The sequence below is a fragment of the Orcinus orca genome, chromosome 3 (assembly GCF_937001465.1).
Source record: "Orcinus orca chromosome 3, mOrcOrc1.1, whole genome shotgun sequence".
NCBI lineage: Eukaryota > Metazoa > Chordata > Mammalia > Artiodactyla > Delphinidae > Orcinus > Orcinus orca.
Genome location: NC_064561.1, coordinates 176269496 through 176290337, shown reverse-complemented (window position 1 = coordinate 176290337; position 20842 = coordinate 176269496). Strand labels below are relative to the sequence as shown.

The 20842-nt window shown below is 47.1% G+C and overlaps 2 protein-coding genes across 4 annotated transcripts in view; both read left to right on the top strand.

The window, feature by feature from the left end:
• ANKRD33B (ankyrin repeat domain 33B) overlaps positions 1-20396 on the top strand; it is an 89189-nt gene extending 68793 nt beyond the window's left edge. The window contains exons 4-5 of one of the 3 annotated variants that reach the window (XM_004274487.3): positions 15696-16532; positions 20255-20396. In XM_004274487.3, coding sequence (XP_004274535.1) covers positions 15696-16528 — 833 coding nt within the window. In that variant the 3' untranslated portion in view covers positions 16529-16532; positions 20255-20396. Of the gene's footprint in view, positions 1-15695; positions 16537-18626; positions 19000-20254 lie in introns of those variants that run through there. The other 2 variants (XM_033436587.2, XM_033436585.2) reach the window with 2 other exon arrangements.
• On the top strand, positions 88-8605 carry LOC105748221 (son of sevenless homolog 2-like). The gene is given in 5 exon segments (XM_033436584.2): positions 88-1002; positions 1005-1134; positions 1136-1338; positions 1563-3871; positions 3873-8605. Coding segments are annotated over 5 exon segments (4008 nt in total). The 5' UTR covers positions 88-833; the 3' UTR covers positions 5070-8605.
• Positions 20397-20842: the final 446 nt, after the last annotated feature.

The window sequence follows — 20842 nt, the reverse complement described above, 5'->3', positions numbered from 1 at the left end:
TCTTTTAAAGATATGTGTTGAAGGAATGAAACCCCCTATAGAAACCAAGCCTAGTGGATGCTGCAAAGAAACGTTCTTTGTTGAGATGTATGGCTGTCATCATCCGAGTTGAAACAAAAACAAAAGCTCCGGCCCGCTCCGCGGCGCGCATGCTCCGTGCGGGGCTGCTCCAGCTACACGGGGTAATGAGCGCGGGGCGGAGGGGGCTGGCCGAGCCGCGCTTGCTGGGGCCCGGGGCTTGGCGGCGGCCCTGGGGCGCTGTGCGCGGCTGCGGAAGGGGCGGCGGCGAAGGTGGTGGTGGCCAGCACTGCGCGCGCCAGTGTGGCTCTCTCGCCCGACGCGCGCGCCCGGTCTGTCCCCAGGGCCCTCTGGAGGTGACTCGGGTGGGCCGGGCAGGGCGGCGTTGCCGGTTGGGAGGGCGGAGAGGAGGCGATGAGGAGACAAGTCGCCGCCGCCGTAGCGGAAGTTCGAGCAGGAGAGAGGCCAGCTGTACCCCTGCCGGGTTGCGAACCCAGACAGAGGAGGAGGAGCCGCCCGAGAAGCAGGCCAGCGTCGCGGGGAAAGGAGGCCGCCCGGGTTCACGGGCCGCAGCGCTTCCTCTGCGGACGCTGCACTAGGCGACGCCGCGGAGCCGAGGAAGCCGCCCCCGGAGCCCCCGCCCGCCCGCCGGCGCCGTCTCGGCCTCCGAGCCAACTCGGCCGTAGCGGCGGCCCGGACAGGAGGCGGCGGCGGCCGGCGAGGCGAGGCGGCCCACGCCCTGCCTGTCAGGCCACCGGCCCGGCCCGTTTCGGCCCGCGGGCCGCCCCCGCTACGGAGGCGCTGCCGCCGGGGCCATGCCGCAGGCGCCGCAGCCGTACGAGTTCGTCAGCGAAGAGAACAGTCCGAAATGGCGGGGACTGTTGGTCTCGGCCCTGCGGAAGGTTCAGGAGCAAGTACATCCCAATCTCTCAGCTAATGAAGAGTCTCTCTATTATATTGAAGAGCTGATTTTTCAGCTGCTTAATTATGCATGGCCCAACCAAGGACTGTTGAAGATGTGGAGGAACGAGTTCAAAAGACCTTTCCTCATCCAATGGATAAATGGGCTGTTGCTGATGCATAGTCTGCCATAGAGAAACGAAAACGAAGAAATCCTCTTACTGCCTGTGGACAAAATCCATCCTTCATTGAAGGAAGTTTTAGGGTACGAAGTGGACTACCATGTGTCCCTGTATATTGTGGCTGTACTAGAGTATATCTCAGCTGATATTTTGAAATTGGCTGATAATTATGTATTTAATATCCAACATTATGAAATATCCCAACAGGACATTAAAGTGTCAATGTGTGCAGATAAGGGTTTTTTTGTTTGTTTGTTTGTTTTTTGCGGTACGCGGGCCTCTCACTGTTGTGGCCTCTCCCGTTGCGGAGCACAGGCGTCGGACGCGCAGGCCCAGCGGCCATGGCTCACGGGCCCAGCTGCTCCGCGGCATGTGGGATCTTCCCAGACCGGGGCACGAACCCGTGTTCCCTGCATCAGCAGGCGGACTCTCAACCACTGCGCCACCAGGGAAGCCCTGCAGATAAGGTTTTGATGGACATGTTTGATCAGGATGACATAGGCTTGGTTTCTCTTTGTGAAGATGAACCTAGTTCTTCAGGTGAATTAAACTACTATGACCTTGTCAGAACTGAAATTGCAGAAGAAAGACAGTATTTACGGGAACTAAATATGATCATAAAAGTGTTTTGAGAAGCTTTTATTTCTGACAGAAAGCTGTCTAAACTTTCTGATATTGAAAAGATTTTCAGTAACATTTTAGCTATACATGAATTGACTGTGAAACTTTTAGGTTTAATTGAAGACACAGTTGAAATGACTGATGAAAGCAGCCCTCATCCCTCAGCTGGAAGCTGTTTTGAAGATTTGGCAGAGGAACAAGCATTTGATCCTTACGAAACATTATCACAGCATATTCTTTCACCAAAATTTAATGAACATTTCAGTAAGTTGATGGCCAGACCTGCAGTGGCTCTACCCTTCCAGTCCATTGCTGATGGTTTTAAAGAGGCACTTCGTTATGTCCTTCCACGCCTTATGCTGGTGCCAGTATATCATTGTTGGCACTACTTTGAATTATTAAAGCAATTGAAAGCATGTAGTGAAGAGCATGAAGACAGAGAGTGTTTGAACCAAGCTGTTACTGCTCTCATGAATCTCCAAGGTAGTGTAGACCGAATTTACAAGCAGTATTCACCTAGACGCTGACCTGGGGATCCTGTTTGCCCTTTTTATAATCGTCAATTAAGAAGCAAGCACCTGGCTATTAAAAAAATGAATGAAATTCAGAAAAACATAGATGGATGGGAAGACAAAGATATTGGACAGTGTTGTAATGAATTTATTATGGAAGGCCCATTGACAAGAATTGGTGCTAAACATGAACGGCATATTTTTCTCTTTGATGGCTTAATGATTAGCCACAAACCCAGTCACAGCCAGTCACACCTTCCAGGATACAGTAGTACAGAATACAGATTAAAAGAAAAATTTGTCATGAGGGAAATACAAATATGTGACAAAGAAGATACTTGTGAGTGCAAACATGCTTTTGAATTAGTATCCAAAGATGAAAACAGCATAATATTTGCTGCTAAGTTTGCTGAAGAGAAAAATAACTGGATGGCAGCACTTATTTCTCTTCATTATCATAGTACTCTACATCGAATGCTAGATTCAGTATTATTGAAGGAAGAAAATGAGCAACCACTTAGATTACCGAGTCCTGAAGTGTATCGTTTTGTGGTAAAAGACTCTGAGGAAAACATTGTTTTTGAAGACAACTTGCAAAGTAGAAGTGGAATCCCCATTATTAAAGGAGGAACTGTGGTGAAATTAATTGAAAGGTTAACACATCACATGTATGCAGATCCCAATTTTGTTCGCACTTTTCTTACTACGTATCGTTCATTTTGTAAACCACAGGAATTGCTAAGCTTACTGATTGAACGATTTGAAATTCCAGAGCCAGAACCTAGTGAAGCAGATAAATTGGCAGTAGAGAAAGGCGAGCAGCCAATCAGTGCAGACCTTAAAATGTTTCGCAAGGAATACGTCCAGCCAGTACAACTTAGGATCTTAAATGTGTTTCGGCACAGGGTTGAACACCATTTTTATGATTTTGAAAGAGGCTTGGAGTTGCTTGAAAGACTAGAATCCTTCATTTCAAGTGTAAGAGGGAAAACTATGAAGAACTGGGTAGAGTCAGTTGCTAAGATCATCAAGAGGAAGAAACAAGCTCAGGCAAATGGAATAAGCCATAATATTACCTTTGGAAGTCCACCTCCACCAACTGAATGGCATATCAGCAGACCAGGACAGTTTGAAACATTTGATCTCATGACACTTCATCCAATAGAAATTGCACATCAGCTGATACTTTTGGAATCTGATCTCTACAGGAAAGTTCAACCTTCTGAACTTGTAGGGAGTGTATGGACCAAAGAAGATAAAGAAATAAATTCTCCAAATTTATTAAAAATGATTCGCCACACCACAAATCTCACTCTCTGGTTTGAAAAGTGCATTGTGGAAGCAGAAAATTTTGAGGAACGGGTGGCAGTACTAAGTAGAATTATAGAAATTCTGCAAGTTTTTCAAGATTTGAATAATTTCAGTGGTGTATTAGAGATCGTCAGTGCAATAAATTCAGTATCAGTCTGTAGACTAGATCATACCTTTGAGGAAAGAAAAAGGAAATTTTTGGATGAAGCTGTGGAATTAAGTCAAGATCATTTTAAAAAATATCTAGTGAAATTTAAGTCAATCAGTCCACCTTGTGTGTCTTTTTTTGGAATATATTTAACAAATATATTCTGAAGACTGAATATATATTCTGAAGACTGAAGAAGGGAATAATGATTTTTTAAAAAAGAAAGGGAAAGATTTAATCAATTTCAGTAAGAGGAAAAAAGTAGCTGAAATTACCGGAGAAATTCAGCAATATCAGAATCAGCCTTACTGTTTACGGATAGAACCAGAAATGAGGAGGTTCTTTGAAAACCTTAACCCCATGGGAAATGCTTCTGAAAACGAGTTTACAGATTATTTGTTCAACAAGTCACTAGAAATTGAACCCCGAAACTGCAAACAGCCACCTCAATTTCCTAGGAAATCAACTTTCTCTTTAAAATCTCCTGGAATAAGGCCTAATACAGGCTGACATGGCTCTACCTCAGGTACTTTACGAGGTCATCCAACACCATTAGAAAGAGAACCACGTAAAATAAGCTTTAGTCGGATTGCTGAAACAGAGCTTGCATCAACAGTGTCAGCACCAACCTCTCCGAATACACCGTCTACTCCACCAGTATCTGCTTCTTCAGACCTTAGTGTGTTTTTAGATGTGGATCTCAACAGTTCCTGTGGAAGCAATAGCATCTTTGCTCCAGTCCTCTTGCCTCATTCAAAGTCTTTCTTTAGTTCGTGTGGTGGTTTTCATAAACGAAGTGAAGGGCCACTGATTCCTCCTCCACTTCCTCCTCGAAAAAAATTTGATCATGATGCTTCAAATTCCAAGGGGACTATGAAATCTGATGATGACCCCCCTGCTATTCTGCCAAGACAGCCTCCTCCTCCAAAGGTAAAACCCAGAGTTCCTGCTCCTTCTGGTGCATTTGACGGGCCTCTGCATAGTCCACCACCGCCGCCGCCGAGAGATGCTCTTCCTGATACCCCTCCACCAGTTCCCCTTCGGCCTCCAGAACGCTTTATAAACTGTCTGTTTACTCTTCAGCCACCTGCACTGGGACATCTTCATAGAGACCCAGACTGGTTCAGAGACGTTAGTACATGTCCCAATTCTCCAAACACTCCTCCTAGCACACCCTCTCCAAGGGTACCACATCGATGCTATGTGCTCAGTTCTAGTCAAAATAATCTTGCTCATCCTCAAGCGCCCCCCGGTCCACCGAGGCAGAATTCAAGCCCTCACCTGCCAAAACTGCCACCAAAGACTTACAAACGGGAGCTTTCGCACCCCGCATTGTGTAGACTGCCTTTGCTAGAAAATGCAGAAACTCCTCAATGACCCTAGCCATATGTAGTCATTGCCACTGGAATGGTATTTGTAGGTTTTTTTTTAAATTTATTCAAAAAAGGCCTAGCATTTTAGTACTTTAAAAAAAATAATGTTCTTACAAAAATGCTACTGATCAAATAAGCTTTTAAAGATTGGAAAAATAAAAATACAGAAGTCCTTTACCATTATCCTCAGGTGATCAGTAGCATTGCCTTGTCTTGGATCCTCAGTGCTGCCCAAAGGCCAGTATAAAGAATTTATATTTGCACTGTAGACTCTGCTAAAATATGGTTTAAAGTGACATTGATGGCACTGAAAGCAGATAGTGCATTTGTGGAATTTTTCAAATTTGAGTGACAGATGACTTTTTAAGGCAGTGAATTTATACACATATAGGGGGTGTGTGGTGATACTGATTTTTAAGCCTCTTGGACCATCTTCTAGTTTTTACGTCTAGTTTTTACATTTCGGAAGATCGTGAATAACACCCACTGCTCTTAAACTCTTTAATGCCGTGTCTTAAAAGCCAGAATTTGCTGCTGAAGACAAAAGTGAAAAATAGAACGAAAATAATAGAATGCACTGTGTTTATTGTTTTGTCGAAATGTAAACAGACTACCTAACCCAATCATAGAGGAGAAAAGGGCATATATCTTATACAGATGTGCCTTTTTGCAGATTATGGTGTCTTTAGCTAACGAGTTGCCTATTGTTTTGGAAAACAAAGTTAATATGCCATACATGTACAGTTTTGTTTATATTGTACATTTAAAGATAATGCTAATAACCTATATAAATTTATGTGACTCAAGGCCTGTAATACGGTCCGCTACTTTACTAATTCATAAAGCTGGAGGATAAGTTTCTTATGGCATAGGAACCAACTGCGTTGCCTTCAAAACCAAGTAACTTTCTCTATAAATCTTGCGTTAACTAAAAATTTTTAAAGTATTTTTTTAGGTTGGTAATATTTAAACCAGCAGACACTTAAAGCTTGATTAAACTTTTTAATCAGAGACGTGATTAAAACTTTTATTTGCCATTTGTACTCCTTCATTCTAAGTGATGAAAAAGCGTGTTTTCCTCTCAGTGCCGTAGCAGCAGTTGTAAAGTAGCCAAAAGCCACATTGTTTATTTACTGGTCTGTGGCCTTTTACTGTGCTTTGTATCAGAGTTCCTAACAAGATTAATAAATCACCCCAGTCTTAATTTTTAAAAGAAAAAAAAAAAAAAAAGCTCCTGCTTTCAGGGTGGGTTGGGAGGTCACAGCACTGGTCACCCCGTAGGCCAGCCCTCCTGTTTCCTCACCCCCTAGCCTCATCCTGCCTGCATTTTTCTTCACAAACGTGTGCTCTGGTCTTGACGCCGGCAAGATGGTCCTATTGAAGGTGGGCAAAGGGATGGCAGGGTCTACCCAGGAGCCCTCCCAGGTGTCTGCTTGCTGGTGGGTGGAGTCACGTGGTCATATGACGTTGTAACTGAGCAAGGGCTCGTGTGCCCGCAGTGCAGAAAGCCATACTCTGACGGTGGTTGTTCACAGCAAAGTAAGGGTTTATTTGCAGGGCACCAAGCAAGGAGTACCGGCAGCTTAGGCCAGAAGACCCGAACCTCCCGATGGCTTTTAGGCAACTGTTTTTAAAGATGGTGTTAGGAGAGAGGGTCATAGGTTGCCTGACCAGCTTGTTGACCTTCTGATCAGCTGGTGGTGAGGTAACGGGGTGATGCTTCAGGAGTCTCAACCATCAACCTTTGGGTTCCAGCCGGTCTGGAATCTAGTGCTTGTGGTCAGCGTAGGGTCACCATCCTCCACTGGGAGGGGGTCTTAGTTTCTGCAGAACAACTCAAAGGTATGCACCAGATTGTCACCTATATCCCTTCAGGAGGAACTAGGAGTCCTGTGACTCTGTTGTCCTGATCATTAACTGCTTAAGTCTGCTCTTTGGAACCCGAGGAAGGCCTAGGAGACTAAAGCCTTTTTTCTACAAACAAGAAACAGGGGACACAGATGGGCTTTTGCACCCGGGAAGGCCTCACAGGGTCCTGCTTGGTTTCAATCCCCCCCTTTTCTTTGATTTGCATCAATCCTGAGGAGGACAGGAGTGGGACAAGAAAGGGATTGAAGTTTTGGGTAGAGAGGTTCATCATAAATTGCGGGAGTGGGACTCGGTTTTAGGGGTCTTTAGGGGCAGTTTCTTTCTGCCTGGCATCACAGTGGAATGTTCTCAGGCTGGGCCAGCACGGCAGGCCCCCCTTTGCCCTTTTGGCCTCATCATCTTGAGGGAAGCCCCTCCTCTGAGCCTCTCTGTCCTCATCTGTGAAATGGGAGTAATGACTTCTTCCCCACCTCCCTGAGGATGAAATACATCACTTTGTAAACTCTCTGGGGCTATACATATTTAAGGAATTACTGAGCTGAATTCCTTGCGACTAATCTCTAGCTGTTTTCCCCCTCACTCTAAAATGGAATTGATGATCATTGTTAGGGCACCACCTCACTGGGTTATTCTGGCAATAAAATGAGAAAATGTGTGTGAAGCACACACCCAGGGTCAGGCGCAGAGGGAGCATCTCAAGCAGGGGGAGATGCTGTTGTCGCCATTATTTGATTTCATTATCTTAGTTTATTTTGTTTCTGTTCTTGGCACTGGGTTCAGCCGGTCTTGCTTGGCCCTACGAGCTCCCAGAGAGGCGGCATCCCCTCCAGTCTCAGTATCTCGAGGACCACGTTAAAATTCTTCCAGGCATCAGCCTGGGCTAGTAGCTCTGTGTAGCCAACTTGCTTCTTTTTGTAAATAAACCTTCATTTGGGGATAATTTTAGGTGTATGGAAAAGCGACAGAGATAGTAGAGAGAGCACCCACAGAGCCCCGACTCAGCACCGCCCTCCCTCCCCCGACCATGTTAGCATCTTACCGAGAGGCAGAAACTGCACAATACAAGTCACTAAAGTCCAGACTTTATCCAGATGTCACCAGTTCTTCCACAGATGGCCCCTTTCTGTTCCAGCATCCCAGCCAGGCTCCCACACTGAGTTGTCACATGTCCCCAGTCTGTTCTGGTCCCCAGAAGTTGCTCAGTCTTCATGCCTTGTCCATGACTTGGTCTTGACACTGGCCAATGAACACTGGTCCCCCAACCTGAGCCCATCTGTCCTTTTCCTTGTGATTAGATCGGGGTTACAGGATTTGTTACAAACCTACTTTGGATTGTTTTTTTCTCCTGCTTTAGCCGAAGTGTTTTAGGGGATGCTGTAAAAAAAATAAATTCAGTAAGCGAAGACAGAGGCTTCGAAGATGAAAACCTTCTTGGAATTAAAAAAGATCCTAATTAAAATTAATCTCATTGGTGGTTCTTTTGACTCAGTGACAGTTTCATTTTTTTAAAGTGAGGTAGCCGTTTCCACAGGGTTTATCAATGACATCAGGGAGGGACGGTTCCTCCTAATTTAATGGTGATTAGGATGCTTTTGTGTTTTGGGGGGAGCTTCGTCTGCTTTTACTGCTTCTGGATCTAGTTATAATTGAGTGTAAATTAGCAATTCACTTTTACAACCAAAACCTTTCGATGTCAATCGAGGCATTTTCCCCAATGAATTAATTTGAATTACAAACCCTCTTGTTTTCAGATTAATTGCCTTCTAATCAGTCTGGACCGTGCATGGGATTTGCTGTCATTTTTTCCCTGAGTCTGGTAGAGGTTTCAGGCATTTACAGATCACAGAACCTTTCAGATCTCGCGAGAGATGGGCCTGCTTGAGGGCAGTGTGTTCAATGCTCATGTGTTTTTTTTTCTTTTCCCTTAGTTATTTGGATAACAAATTTGGCATTAGGTTTTATATACCCTACCTTTCCTGTTCCTGTCAACGTGAGCACAACCCCATCAAAGTCTAGAATAATCCACACGAGTGCAGACCTCTCGTGCCTCTATTCCTGAACTGTGACTGGTCAGAGCAGAATGGCCAATAGAACCAACTTGGAAATCAGGACCCCTGGTTTCAAATTCCAGCCCCACCATTCAGGCTCTCTATACCCAGGGCCAGCCACCTCCTGCTCTGGGCCTGTTTCTTCTGTAAAATTCGGTGAATGTCAGTAGTTACTGCAGGAGGTCATGATGTGTATTGAGTGAGTTCACACTTCACAGCTCTCAGGGGCTCGCCTGGCATGGAGGAAGCCATCAGTCATTGTTGGTTGTCATTGTTATTGGTGACTTTATGTGTTCACTATTATGTGTTAAATGAATGAAAAACTATGGTATATTTTTCCCTTTGAAAATATCCTTGTGATCAGATACTTAAACTTTCTATGGAGGGTAACTCAGGTTTCTTAATCCTGGCACTGCTGATGTTTGGGGCCAGATAATTCTTCGTGGTCGGGCTGTCCTGTGGGTTGTTTAGCAGCATCCCTGGCCTCTGCACACTAGGTGACTGTAGCACCCCCCAGTTGTGATGATCAAAAATATCTCCAGTCATTGCCAGACGTCCCCTAGTGGGAAAGTGGCCTCTTGTTGAAAACCACTGATGTAACTAATGTAAATGGGAAATGAAGGGAAAAGTGAAAAGAAAATCTGACACCTTTTTCAGGGAGCTTTTGAGCTGCCCTCTAAGCCTTTTATTGTTTAACTTACAGAATATTTTCATTTTTTACTATTGCCACTAAGTTACCTTATACTTTTCCCCAGGAAAGTGGGTCACATTTTCTTCTTACAGATGAGTGTGTATGTTTTAAAAGAAAAAACAATACGTGATTGAATGCCTTTCCTGGGTTTGGTACATAGCAATAGGATACTTGTTGAAATGGTTAAACAATTTGCAACAGTATTTTAAAGTCTTCTTATTTCCATTTGAATTTATCAATATTAAGAAGAACTAAGCCTGTAAAGATCCTAAAATCTGGGTATTTCTTTTGGATTGATGTTTACAGAATCAGGTCATCCTGTGATCATTTTAAAAGCAAAAGGCACGAGCATTACTACATATTAATAGTTAGGATAAAACTGTGTATCTCATTCTCATTTTTTCAAGTGCCGTGTTCTTCTGAACCTGAGTGTCTTTCTGCACCTGGGTTGAATTTCCGAGTTGCAGTTTCATAATATTCAATAAGAACTATTTCCTTTTGGAAATAATGAATCATTGAATTGAATGCCCCCCTAGACTGTTTAGATTTTCCAATAGTTCATAACCTGTAGGTGCATATCAGCTCTTATCTTACCTTGTTGGGCAGAACGAAATAGTGTCAGAATTACCAGAACTCAGGCTTTTAATAGAAATATAACCAAGTTCTCGGGCTTCCCTGGTGGTGCAGTGGTTAAGAATTCACCTGCCAATGCAGGGGACACGGGTTCGAGCCCTGGACCTGGAGGATCCCACATGCCGCGGAGCAACTAAGCCCGTGGGCCACAACTACTGAGCCTGTGCTCTAGAGCCTGCGAGCCACAACAACTGAGCCCACGTGCCACAACTACTGAAGCCCGTGCGCCTAGAGCCTGTGCTCTCCAACAAGAGAAGCCATCGCAAGGAGCAGCCCGCGCACCACAACGAAGAGTAGCCCCCGCTCGCCGCAACTAGAGAAAGCCCACGCGCAGCAACGAAGACCCAGTGCAGCCAAGAATAAATAAATTAAATAAATAAATTTAAAAAAAATATATATATATAACCAAGTTCTGAACAGCTGATATATTGGCTCTTTGGTTTTTGGCATCCCGAGGAGTAACGTCAGCTCTGCTGATGAGATCCCAGGGGTTGGGGATAGGGCTGCAGAGCCTTGTTAATTCAGTGGAATATTAATGCCCCCAAGTGACAGGTGTATTTAATAAATGCTCTTAGAAGCCGTATGAGGGAAGCCGTGATTATCTCTGAAGAGAAGCAGAACCTGGTGGAGGTTGGCAGGTTCCAGACTGGCTTAAGAGAGCTGGCTTTCATACCTGAGGTGTTGGTGTCATTGCTGCGGCACTTGGGGAGCAAAAACAAGCAAACAGGAGCCTTGAATCTCCCTGGGATTCTGGGCAACAAAGCAGACGGAAAGGAAGGTGTAGGAGGCTCGTTTAATGAACAGAGAGCAGAGGCACTCCCGCTGTACATCGTGTGCTCATCCTTGTCTTAGGCAAGCCCTGACTATGTGTTTCTGGAAAGCCGAAGGATATGATATCACCAGGGAGGTTTCTTTCTGTTTATAGAGGAAAACATGAATTTTCTGTGACTAAGTTGGAATAGTGTCAAGTTATTAGGCAGAGAAAGGGCTAAAAATCAGGCATTTCATATCACCAAGGGCACCGTCTTAGCCTGGGCACCCACGAGAGCCAACCGTGGGGCAAGTTGTTCTGGAAAGTCACCCTTGGAAGCTGGTCAGGGATAAGGAAGCCAGATTGGGAAGACTGGAAAACGAACCAGTGTGAGCTCATTAGCTGGCTACCCTGCAGGCTGTGGGCTTGAGCCCTGCTGAGACCCTCTGAAAAACTGAAATGCCTGAGGGTAGGGTGGGATCACCCGCCCCACCCCCTTCAAGGGCTCTTCCCTGTGACCCTGCATCCTGAGTATACCCCAAGTGCCCAAGATACAGGCCACAGACAGCACAGGAGGAGGCCTGTAAGGACCAGTCCACAGTGGTCTTGTGGTGACTGTCACCGGCGGAAAAAGGCGATTCCCTCGGTTCTCATCCTCTCGAAGAGAAAGAATCCAGTCCAGAGACATAGAGCAGTTTTAAGTAGCAAGAGTTTTTTATTAAGCAAAGCAAAAGTACACTCCAGAGAGAGAGAAGGGGCGCGGGGTTGTTTGGAAACTGGAAGCAGCCCTGCGGTAGGGCTGGGGTTGGTTTTTCAGAGTGGTGGAAATCCCCTGAGGTCCTGCATCATTTGACTGCCAAGCTGATCACAGCTTTAGGTTATATAACTTCTTCCCTCTGCGCAGGCGCTTACCCACAGGCACCCGGGCAAAACCCACAGAAGGGTGATGGGTGCAGAAACCGCAATGCTAATTTATTACAAACACGGCGTAATGAACCCCGGGTTACTCTGAGTCACCTTCTAGGTCTTGGGATGCCTGCCCCAAGCTGCGCTGGTGGTTTTGTCTTGTTTGGTCTTGATAAGGCTGGAGACTTAACGGTCCTTGACCACAAAAGGGTGGCTCTCTGGGCATGTTCTAATCACCAGTGTCCAGATGGGGGAGGGAAAGATGACCCCGTCCAGGATGGGGCAGGGACCTGCTCATGTCTAGCTATCTGACATGACCAGAAGGGTCTCTCGGCAGGAGGGGGACCAGATTGGGGCTCTCAAGGGTAGATAACATGGGGATGGGGGCTTATAGATAAGATAACATGGGGATGGGGGCTTATAGTTAAGATAACATGGCGATGGGGGCTTATAGATAAATAGGAAAGGAAGTGACACACCCTGGGCTCTGCCTGCCTCCTGCTGGTCCCACGTACCTGGCCTTGACTGTTGGGGGAAAGCGTCTTAAGAATGAGCAACGGAAGGTAGATTGTTTTCCTTTAGTCCCTTTTAGAATGCTTTCTGCTTCCAGTGACAGAAATCCTGACTTGACGGTGGCTTAAAGAAAGCAAGTGTCTGTCTGTCTCACCTCACTGGAAGTCACCATGCAGAGCTTGGCCCTGGACTCCGTGAGGACATCACAGACCCAGGTTTCTTCCTCTTGTCCACTCAGCTCCACACAGCCCCCCAACCACCTGCCAGTGTCTTGACTGGTCACCTCATGATTGCACGATGGTCACCAGAGCTCCAGGCCTCAGATTCATCGGTCCCTTCGATCAGGGTGCAACAGCCTTCTCTTTGGGGCTCACTGACCAGCTGCAAGGGAGACTGGGAGAATGGGGAACAGCAAGGCAGGTCATCGAGGTCAGAACCAGAATCCTCAATGGGGTGGGGATGTGTGTGATCCCCCAGGGGACATTTTCGGTTGTCACAACTGGTGGAATGCTACTGGCATCTAGTGCACAGAGAACAGGGATGCTGTTAAAAGCCCTACAGTCCCCCAAACAAACAGTCATCTGGCCCCAAATGTCAGTATGGCCAAGTTTTGAACCTCAGGGATAGACCAGTCATGGTCTAGACTCAGCCTAGAACTGAGTAGTTGCTGCCTTGAATAAAATAGAGGATTCTGTACAGACAGCTCACAGCGCTTAACGTGGCAGCAAATGGACTCATTGGCAGGAGCCCAGCCTTTGCACGGCTGGAGCCCTGGGCGAAACAACGCGGGGTAGGGGCATGAGGGTGCCGGCGTCTCTGGGGCAGGCAATGGGTACTTTGGCCTTTCAGAGGTGCTCCGTATTTTCTAAAAAGATACAAGTATAACGTGCTAATCGTCAGTACTTGCCTTTCATGATTTAATGACGATGCCCAGGCCTTTAATATTACCCTTAATAGTACTTTCTTAAGGAAGTGAATCCCTCATTTACAGCATGACTCAGATTCTTGAGCTGCGTTGCAGTCAGAATGGCCTCCGTTCTTTACAGTGTTTGTATTTTCCAAGGTGATTTTGAAAAGGAAGAGGTGCACTCAACCTTTGACAGCTGTTCCTTTAGTTTTCCATTAGCATTTGAAAAATGTCTCTTTCAAGCAGCGTTCATTAAGATTTTAATTTTTCAGTTTGCTCCTTTTTTAAGTGACGTGCAACGAATTAAGGTTTAATGTGTCATCTATTTTTTGCAATGACATTTTTACTGCCCCCTTTTCGTTTGAGTCCGTTTATAAATTGTACTGTAGCTAATGAGTTCCATCGTGATTTCCAGTTCCCAATAATTACCACTCTTCTGATATGTTCTTTAACGTGTCACAGAATTAAGAGCATTACCGGGCGAGCTCAGATGAGCTGCGTCTGCCTCAGCCATGGGGCCACTGAGGGCTATGGGGCGGGGAAGTCGCTGAGACCCCCTGCTGCTCTCGTTCGTATTCACCAGCCATCGCATATCGGACACCCCGGTCTGTGTGGGATGTAAATGCGGAAGCTTCTGCTGGGCCTGGTCCCTGGGTAGACTAGATAATTGCCCTACTTCCCACATTGCTTTGCCAGTGGAAATATGACTAATGGGACTTGAAATCCTGAATGATTTTTAACTGTGTATTCGGCTGAGATTGGACCAAGATTAACTGAACAGCAATCCCTGGTTAATTTCTATGTTACTACCAAGCTGAAACTTATGAACATTTCATCAAGTTGAGCTGAAGTTTAACTCTGCAATATTAAGAGGGGGCAGTGGCTGGTATGGAGGAGATTAAGGAAGTGACCAGTGTAAGGGAGACCGTGAGGATGTAGGAGATGCAGCCTCTGTCCTGCAGAAAGACAGAACCGATGGGAGATATATATTAAGAGATTTATTTTAGGGAATTGGCTCATGTGATTTGGGGGGTTGGTAAGCCTGGAATCTGTAGGACAGGCCAGTGGGCTGGAGACCTGGGCAGGAGTGGATGCTGCAGTCTTCAGGCTGAATTCTTTCTTCTCCAGGAAACTTCAACTTTTGCTCCTAAGACCTTGGACGAGGCTCACCCACATTTTGGGTGGTAATCTGGACTTAAAAGTCAACCAGTTGTGGATGCTAACCGCGCCTACAAAACAGCTTCACAGCGCACCTAGATTAGTGTTGGATTAAGTCCCTGAGTACTAGACCCTGGCCCTGTTGGCACAGAAAAGTGTCACAGAGGAAGAGCCCCCCAGCAGGGTGGTGGGAAGTGCAGGCAGCTGAGGGTCAGGACCCAGGTCTGAGCACTTCTCTCTTACCAGCTTCGAGGTCTCCAGCAGTGCCTTCAGCCACTGGGACCACCATCCATTCTGTAACAAACGTTTATTAAATGCATGCCTCCTACCAGCCAGAACTGTATGTGTTAAGGAGGCAAAAATGACTAAGTTTTTGCTTAAACTGCCTCTGTCCTGGAGAAGCCCACGACCCACGACCAACTAACCACCAGCACGAAAAGTGAAGGACCACACGTTTCCTGTAAGATAAGAACCATAATCATCCCCACAAGAGATCTTGGAGGAAAAAGGGAGATGATAAATAAATAGGACACTGAATGCTTTGCCCGTGAGTTACTGTTAGTATTTTTAGCACATTCTAGTATCATCTGCCAGGTGTTACAAAGCACCTTTGTGGTCTGATTGTGTCTCCATTGCTGGAAAGCCATGAAATCTTATTTCTATAAAAAAATTCCACGATTTAGGTGCTGAGTTTAGGGGGTTTTATTTAGGAAAGATAAACCATTAAGTGGAACACTTAAAGGTCGGTTGTGGGGCTTCCCTGGTGGCGCAGTGGTTGAGAGTCCCCCTGCCGATGCAGGGGACACGGGTTCGTGCCCCGGTCCGGGATGAACCCACATGCCGCGGAGCGGCTGGGCCCGTGAGCCATGGCCGCTGAGCCTGCGTGTCCGGAGCCTGTGATCCGCAACGGGAGAGGCCACAACAGTGAGAGGCCCGCGTACCGCAAAAACAAAAGGTCGGTTGTGTTACAATAGTAAACGCAAGAGGTGACGGTCAGGTTGGGTTCATCCAGGTGGCCCAGCTCCAGGGTAGGGTCTGTTAGAAGGTTTTGGAAGTTTCGCCTTTGATCCATTTCACTGTCTTTTCGTTTTCTGCCTGTGGAAGGGAGGTCTTATTGCATCCACCCATTCCTGTTTCTACTTTGCGGTTTTCAGGGGCAGATGTCCACGCCAGGGACCCTCACCGCGGAATGTCGTCCCAGGAGTGGGCTACTTACACGGGACGGTTTGAAGCGGTCCACGTCATCCAGAGGCTGCTGGAGCGACCGTGCCCAGAGCAGTTTGGGGAGAAGTACAAGCCAGAGCTGCCGCTGGCCCCCGAGGCGGGTCCGAAGCCTGCGGGCTCCAAGAACTGCTTGCAGAGGCTCACCGCGTTTGTGCGGTCCATGCTTACCTCCCGCTTGCGCCAAGGCCTGGAGGATGGGGGCGTCCTGGACCACATGGTCAGGATGACCACGAGCCTCTACAGCCCCGCCGTGGCCGTCGTCTGCCAGACCATGTGCCCCGAGAACCCCCCCTGTGTGGGGAAAAGGCGGCTGGCGGTGCAGGAAATCCTGGCGGCACGGGGGCGCCCGGACACGCAAGCCCAAGAGAGGGACAAAGCGGAGGGCGCCGAGCAGCGATTCCGGACCTCCCAGACCGCGGGGGTCTCCAGAGAGGGGGCCCCCAGAGCCAGCTCCACGTCTTCTTCCCAGCTGCCAGCTGCCCCGCGGAAGGCCAGCCTCCTGTCCCTGCAGCTGCTGCGGCGGAGCAGCGTGCGGCCGGGCGTGGTCATCCCCAAGGTGCGCATCAGCAAGGCGCCCGCGCCCGCCTTCCAGCCCGAGCGGGCCGCGAAGGGCAGCACCAAGGACAGCACCCACCTGCAGCTCCCCAAGTGGCGGTACAAGGAAGCCAAGGAGGAAAGAAGGAAGGCGGAAGAGGCAGAGAAGCAGCGGCTGGCCACGGCGCACAAGGAGAAGCGGGCACCGTCCTGGAGGAAAAGGACGTGACGGGGTGGGTGGGTGCGGGTGTCGGGAGTGGGGGGTTGCGGCGGGGAGAAGGACGCAGAACCTCCAGCCCGGCCCTTGCCTTTTACGCACCACACGTCCCCGTGCCCGCAGGCTCCTTCGGCCCGAGAAAGCGTTTGTGTTTGTTCAGGCTGCACCCAAGAGTGAATTGGGCATAGCACGAATCGATTTGCCTAAAACCAGTTCCCCTAGCAGTCAGTACACTTAGTGGGCGTTTTACCTAAAAGTTTATCTTTAGAACCTCAGTTAAGAAATTTTTAAGACCAGTTTGTCAGAAGGGCGTTTTCTGTATAATTCTGTGTTTTTAATCACAGTCAGATGTGCAGCACTTTACCAGCCCCATGCAAAGATGGGGCTGTTTGTACTTAGGATGGTTTTAATGCATTTGTCTGAAGACCCTTTGTTTAAAGTACCGTTTCTAGCAATGATTACTTGTGATATCTCTATGATTTCACACAGAATTTGTGGCATTCTCCCCCTTGCTGTTTGTTTGGGTCTTTGCCTTTCCATCTCATGTAGGTGCCCATGAGCACTGCACGTTCTTAATTGGATTAAGTGATGCAGAATATTTCTTTCCATTTGATGGAGACATTTACTGTACAGCAAAATGATCAAGTAAGATAGAGGGATCAGATTTCCTTGTATCTTACTTTTTAAGCTCTCTTGTCCATCCAGTGCTAAAAAATGATGAAAACCCAGTTGTCAAAGTATGAGACTGCGTAGAGAAGCACGTATTTATTGCTAGGACTAAACTCATTTTAAGCAAGGGATTTTCGATAAACTGTATACAAAGTCTTGAACATATTGAAAAATAGATATTGACATAAGAAAAAAGTATTTAAGAAAATAGGGGCAAATCTAATAAATTATTACTAGAAATACAAAAGTACGGTATGTGCTCTTAGATAAATTGAATTCAGATATCCTTAAAATGTAAAAAAGATGCAAAAAGCCTAAGGAACCCAGTGCTCTGCAGACTGCTGAAATGGGGGCAGGCGTAAATTTTTTAGAGAAACAGGGATTACAATCGAATACTTAAGCAAACATGTTTTAGGCAAATTTGCCTGGAGTGAGCTGGGTTGCTTCCTCCTCCTGACTCAATTCCAAGGAATCCCTGGTGTGGAATTACTTTCATTTTTCCTTTGATGACTGCCCCTGATCTTCAGTTTACCCTTATGCCGACTTTGTAGAATTTCCAAGATGTTGGGACTTCGGCAGAGCATGTATGTGATTTGCCCCGGGCCCTGAGCTCTCTGAGGGAGTTATCTCCAAAGCACTGAGAAATTCTAATGAATCTCTGGCCATCTGGGTTGCAGAGTCTCTCTCACATATGCACTACCAACAGCACTTTATTTAAATGTTATTCTGCTCAGAAGCCATAGATTTAAAATATTACAGACCAGTTTGGAAGCTCTTTATTATAACTCTAGATTCGCAGGGGAAATCGTGCTCCCTGGCTATGCGGTAATGAGCACGTGTCTGTCTCATTATGTGGGCGGGGTAGCGCCACTCTCCCCCTTCTGCCCCATCCTTCAGAGTTGAGCATCTCACACTCACCTTCCCCCAAATCTCAATAAACAGACCATCAGGCTGCACCCAGACTGGTGGGAGACAGGTGTGACGATAATACAGCTCTTAAAGTCAGATTTTAGTGAGTTCCTCCCTCATCCCAGAAGGGCACAAGAAGAAAGGCACAGAGGTCTGGACCCACTTTGAGCATCACTGATGTAGTTGGCTGTTGGGTCACTTTCGTGTCTAAGAGTTGAGGTTGGCCAAGTCCCCTTGGATGAGATGAAAGCTGGTCCCCGATGTGGAGAGAAACACCCGTTTCCCTGACAGTTCAATGCATATCCTTTGAGATCATTTTCGTGTTTATGTATTTTCGTTGCTTTGAATGGTTAGCTGCATTTTTCTCACCAAGGGGTCAGCCCTCCTCCCTCCCCTCCAGTATCGGTCAGGGATGCGGCACTGATGAGCAGTGTCCCCCCCAGCTCGGTCACCACATACATTCCCTGCTGACCCCTTTGCCTCCTTTTTTCCTTATTTGCTTTTTCTTTGTTTTGCCTGTTTTCTGCTCCAGATTTAGCTAAATGCCTTGATCATCCCTGGCACCACTACTCTGAGATCTAAAAAGGGTGGAAAAGCAAGGCAATGCTGAGAGATCAACAGTGCCCTGTGGAATTATCATGCCGTGCCCTCCCAACACCCAGGAGTGAATGAACGGCAGATTCCGCCAGCTGCTTCTGTGCAGAACGTTGGCACAATTCCCCCACCTCCACCGCGCACTTTCCCCCTTTTTTTTCTTTAGGGGGGGAGACTTGGTTTGCTCTCCTGGCGGGTGACAGCACCGCCCTGCTGTAGATCCGGTGTCTGCTTGCACTCCTGATGTCTGTTAACTGTAAATAGTGAATTTCAACTTGACAGGTACCCTCTCAGGGATTTATATATAAATACAGTTAGGGGAAGAGTTGAAGTATATTTTAATACTTTTTAATATCTGAGTGAGCTATGATTAAACTAGATAGAAGAAATATTTCTAAGACAATGTCAGTTTTGCTGTTTTCTGGGGAGATGCCTGGGAATCACCCCTCGTGTTGAGATTTCTTGATTATTAGAAACTCGGGACTCTGGCAGCTGAAATGGCTTTGGAGTGGATGTGAAGTCACTTCAGTGCCTCTCAGTTGCCTCTTATGGATGTGAACCCTTGTATTAAAAAAAAAAATTGCAGCCTTTATGTACGTAGAGATGGCTGTGACAACACACATGGACCATTCATCGCTTTTACCTCTACAACTGTTTCCTCCCCATCTGATCCAGGGGTGTGTGGTGTGACAGTGACAGTGTTTTCTATCTGCTTATGTGAATCGTGTTCTACAGTCAGTCGAGCGCCAAGCTCACCGCTGGGAGTGGGGAGGGAAAAGCTGGAATGACCGCGTCGTTCAGAGACCTTGCATGTCTTCGGCTACCTTTGAGAAATGCAACACGTGACATTGCGGACCTTCGTGACTTTTTCTGCAGCACCTCCCCACGAGCTCCTGGCGGCACTAGATGCCTCAGGAAATTGCAGTAGTTCGTCATCTCAACTTCAGGCACCCCTGCTACTCACTCATTCTGCAGTGGAGGATAGAGTTCGTGATGTCAGTTGGAAAGTGGGATTTGTGGATGCAGCGTGGCCGGTCCAGGCTGCCTCTATCTGCTTCCTTCCGTGCTGTGGACGACCGGGTCTCTGGAAGTCCGCTGAGTGGAGATGAGGCTGTGAAACAATCCTGTGAGGGGGGCCACACCCCAATCCTGAAGTGGATGCAAAGCCTGCTGTCTCCAGGGAAGAATCATGGGTACCGAGTTATTATGAAGTAAAGCACCCCTGAGGGGCCAATAAATGAGCTAAGACTAAGAAGTAGGGACGATTTGACTCTTGCGGCCTCTGGCAGGATCACAGGATTCCCCCCTTATCCACGCTGCATTAAGATGGAAGACTGTCTTTTCATCATTCACTTGAGCTCCGCTAAAGGAGTTCTAGCCCTGACGGATGTCAGGTGCAGCGCTTACCCCCAGGTTCACTTGGAGACCTGTGCTCGCTCAGTTCCCATCCTGATACAATGCAGGTGTTCCCTGCAGTGCTAAGATTTATCAGGAACTATTGTAAGCTGCTAGTCGCAATCTATCTTTTATAGGATGAAGTGCTGACGCACTTTTTCTTTTTCACAGTATTTGGGGAAATCCTAACGTGCCACCCAAGTATTCCCTTGCGAGCCTTTTCGTCCCACGTGGGTGGCTGTTTGGATTCTGCATTTGGCTGTGGGTGCCGGCTCACAGGATCCCTCAGGGCCCTGGTCTGCGTCTGGTCCTCGGTTTCCTCGGTTTCCCCAGGCTCACGCTGGGCCCCTTTCAGCTGGGCCTGCTGGACAGTGGTCTTCTAGGGAAGGAATGGCAGAAGACCCATCACGACGGATCCTTTATAAAACAAAATCCCCTTTGCGAAAACAGCTGGCATTGGGTACATAATCATGGCAGCGGGAGGGAGGGCTGTTGCCATGAAGAACTTACAACAAAACAGCTCTTCCTGAAGACGCTGGTTGCTCTCCTCTCCATGCATTTAGACTTTGTTTCAAATGTCCGTGTAACTCTTGAATCAGCTACTCACGGCTGTGCCCTTGAATTCACATGTTTCTTCGTTAACATTTAAAATAAGAGGCTAAAACAATTCCTCTGGAGGTTTTTCGTTTTATTTTAAAGAAATGGAAAAAAACAAAAAACCACCACTGCCTGGTTTGATTTAGCTCATTTTGAGGGACT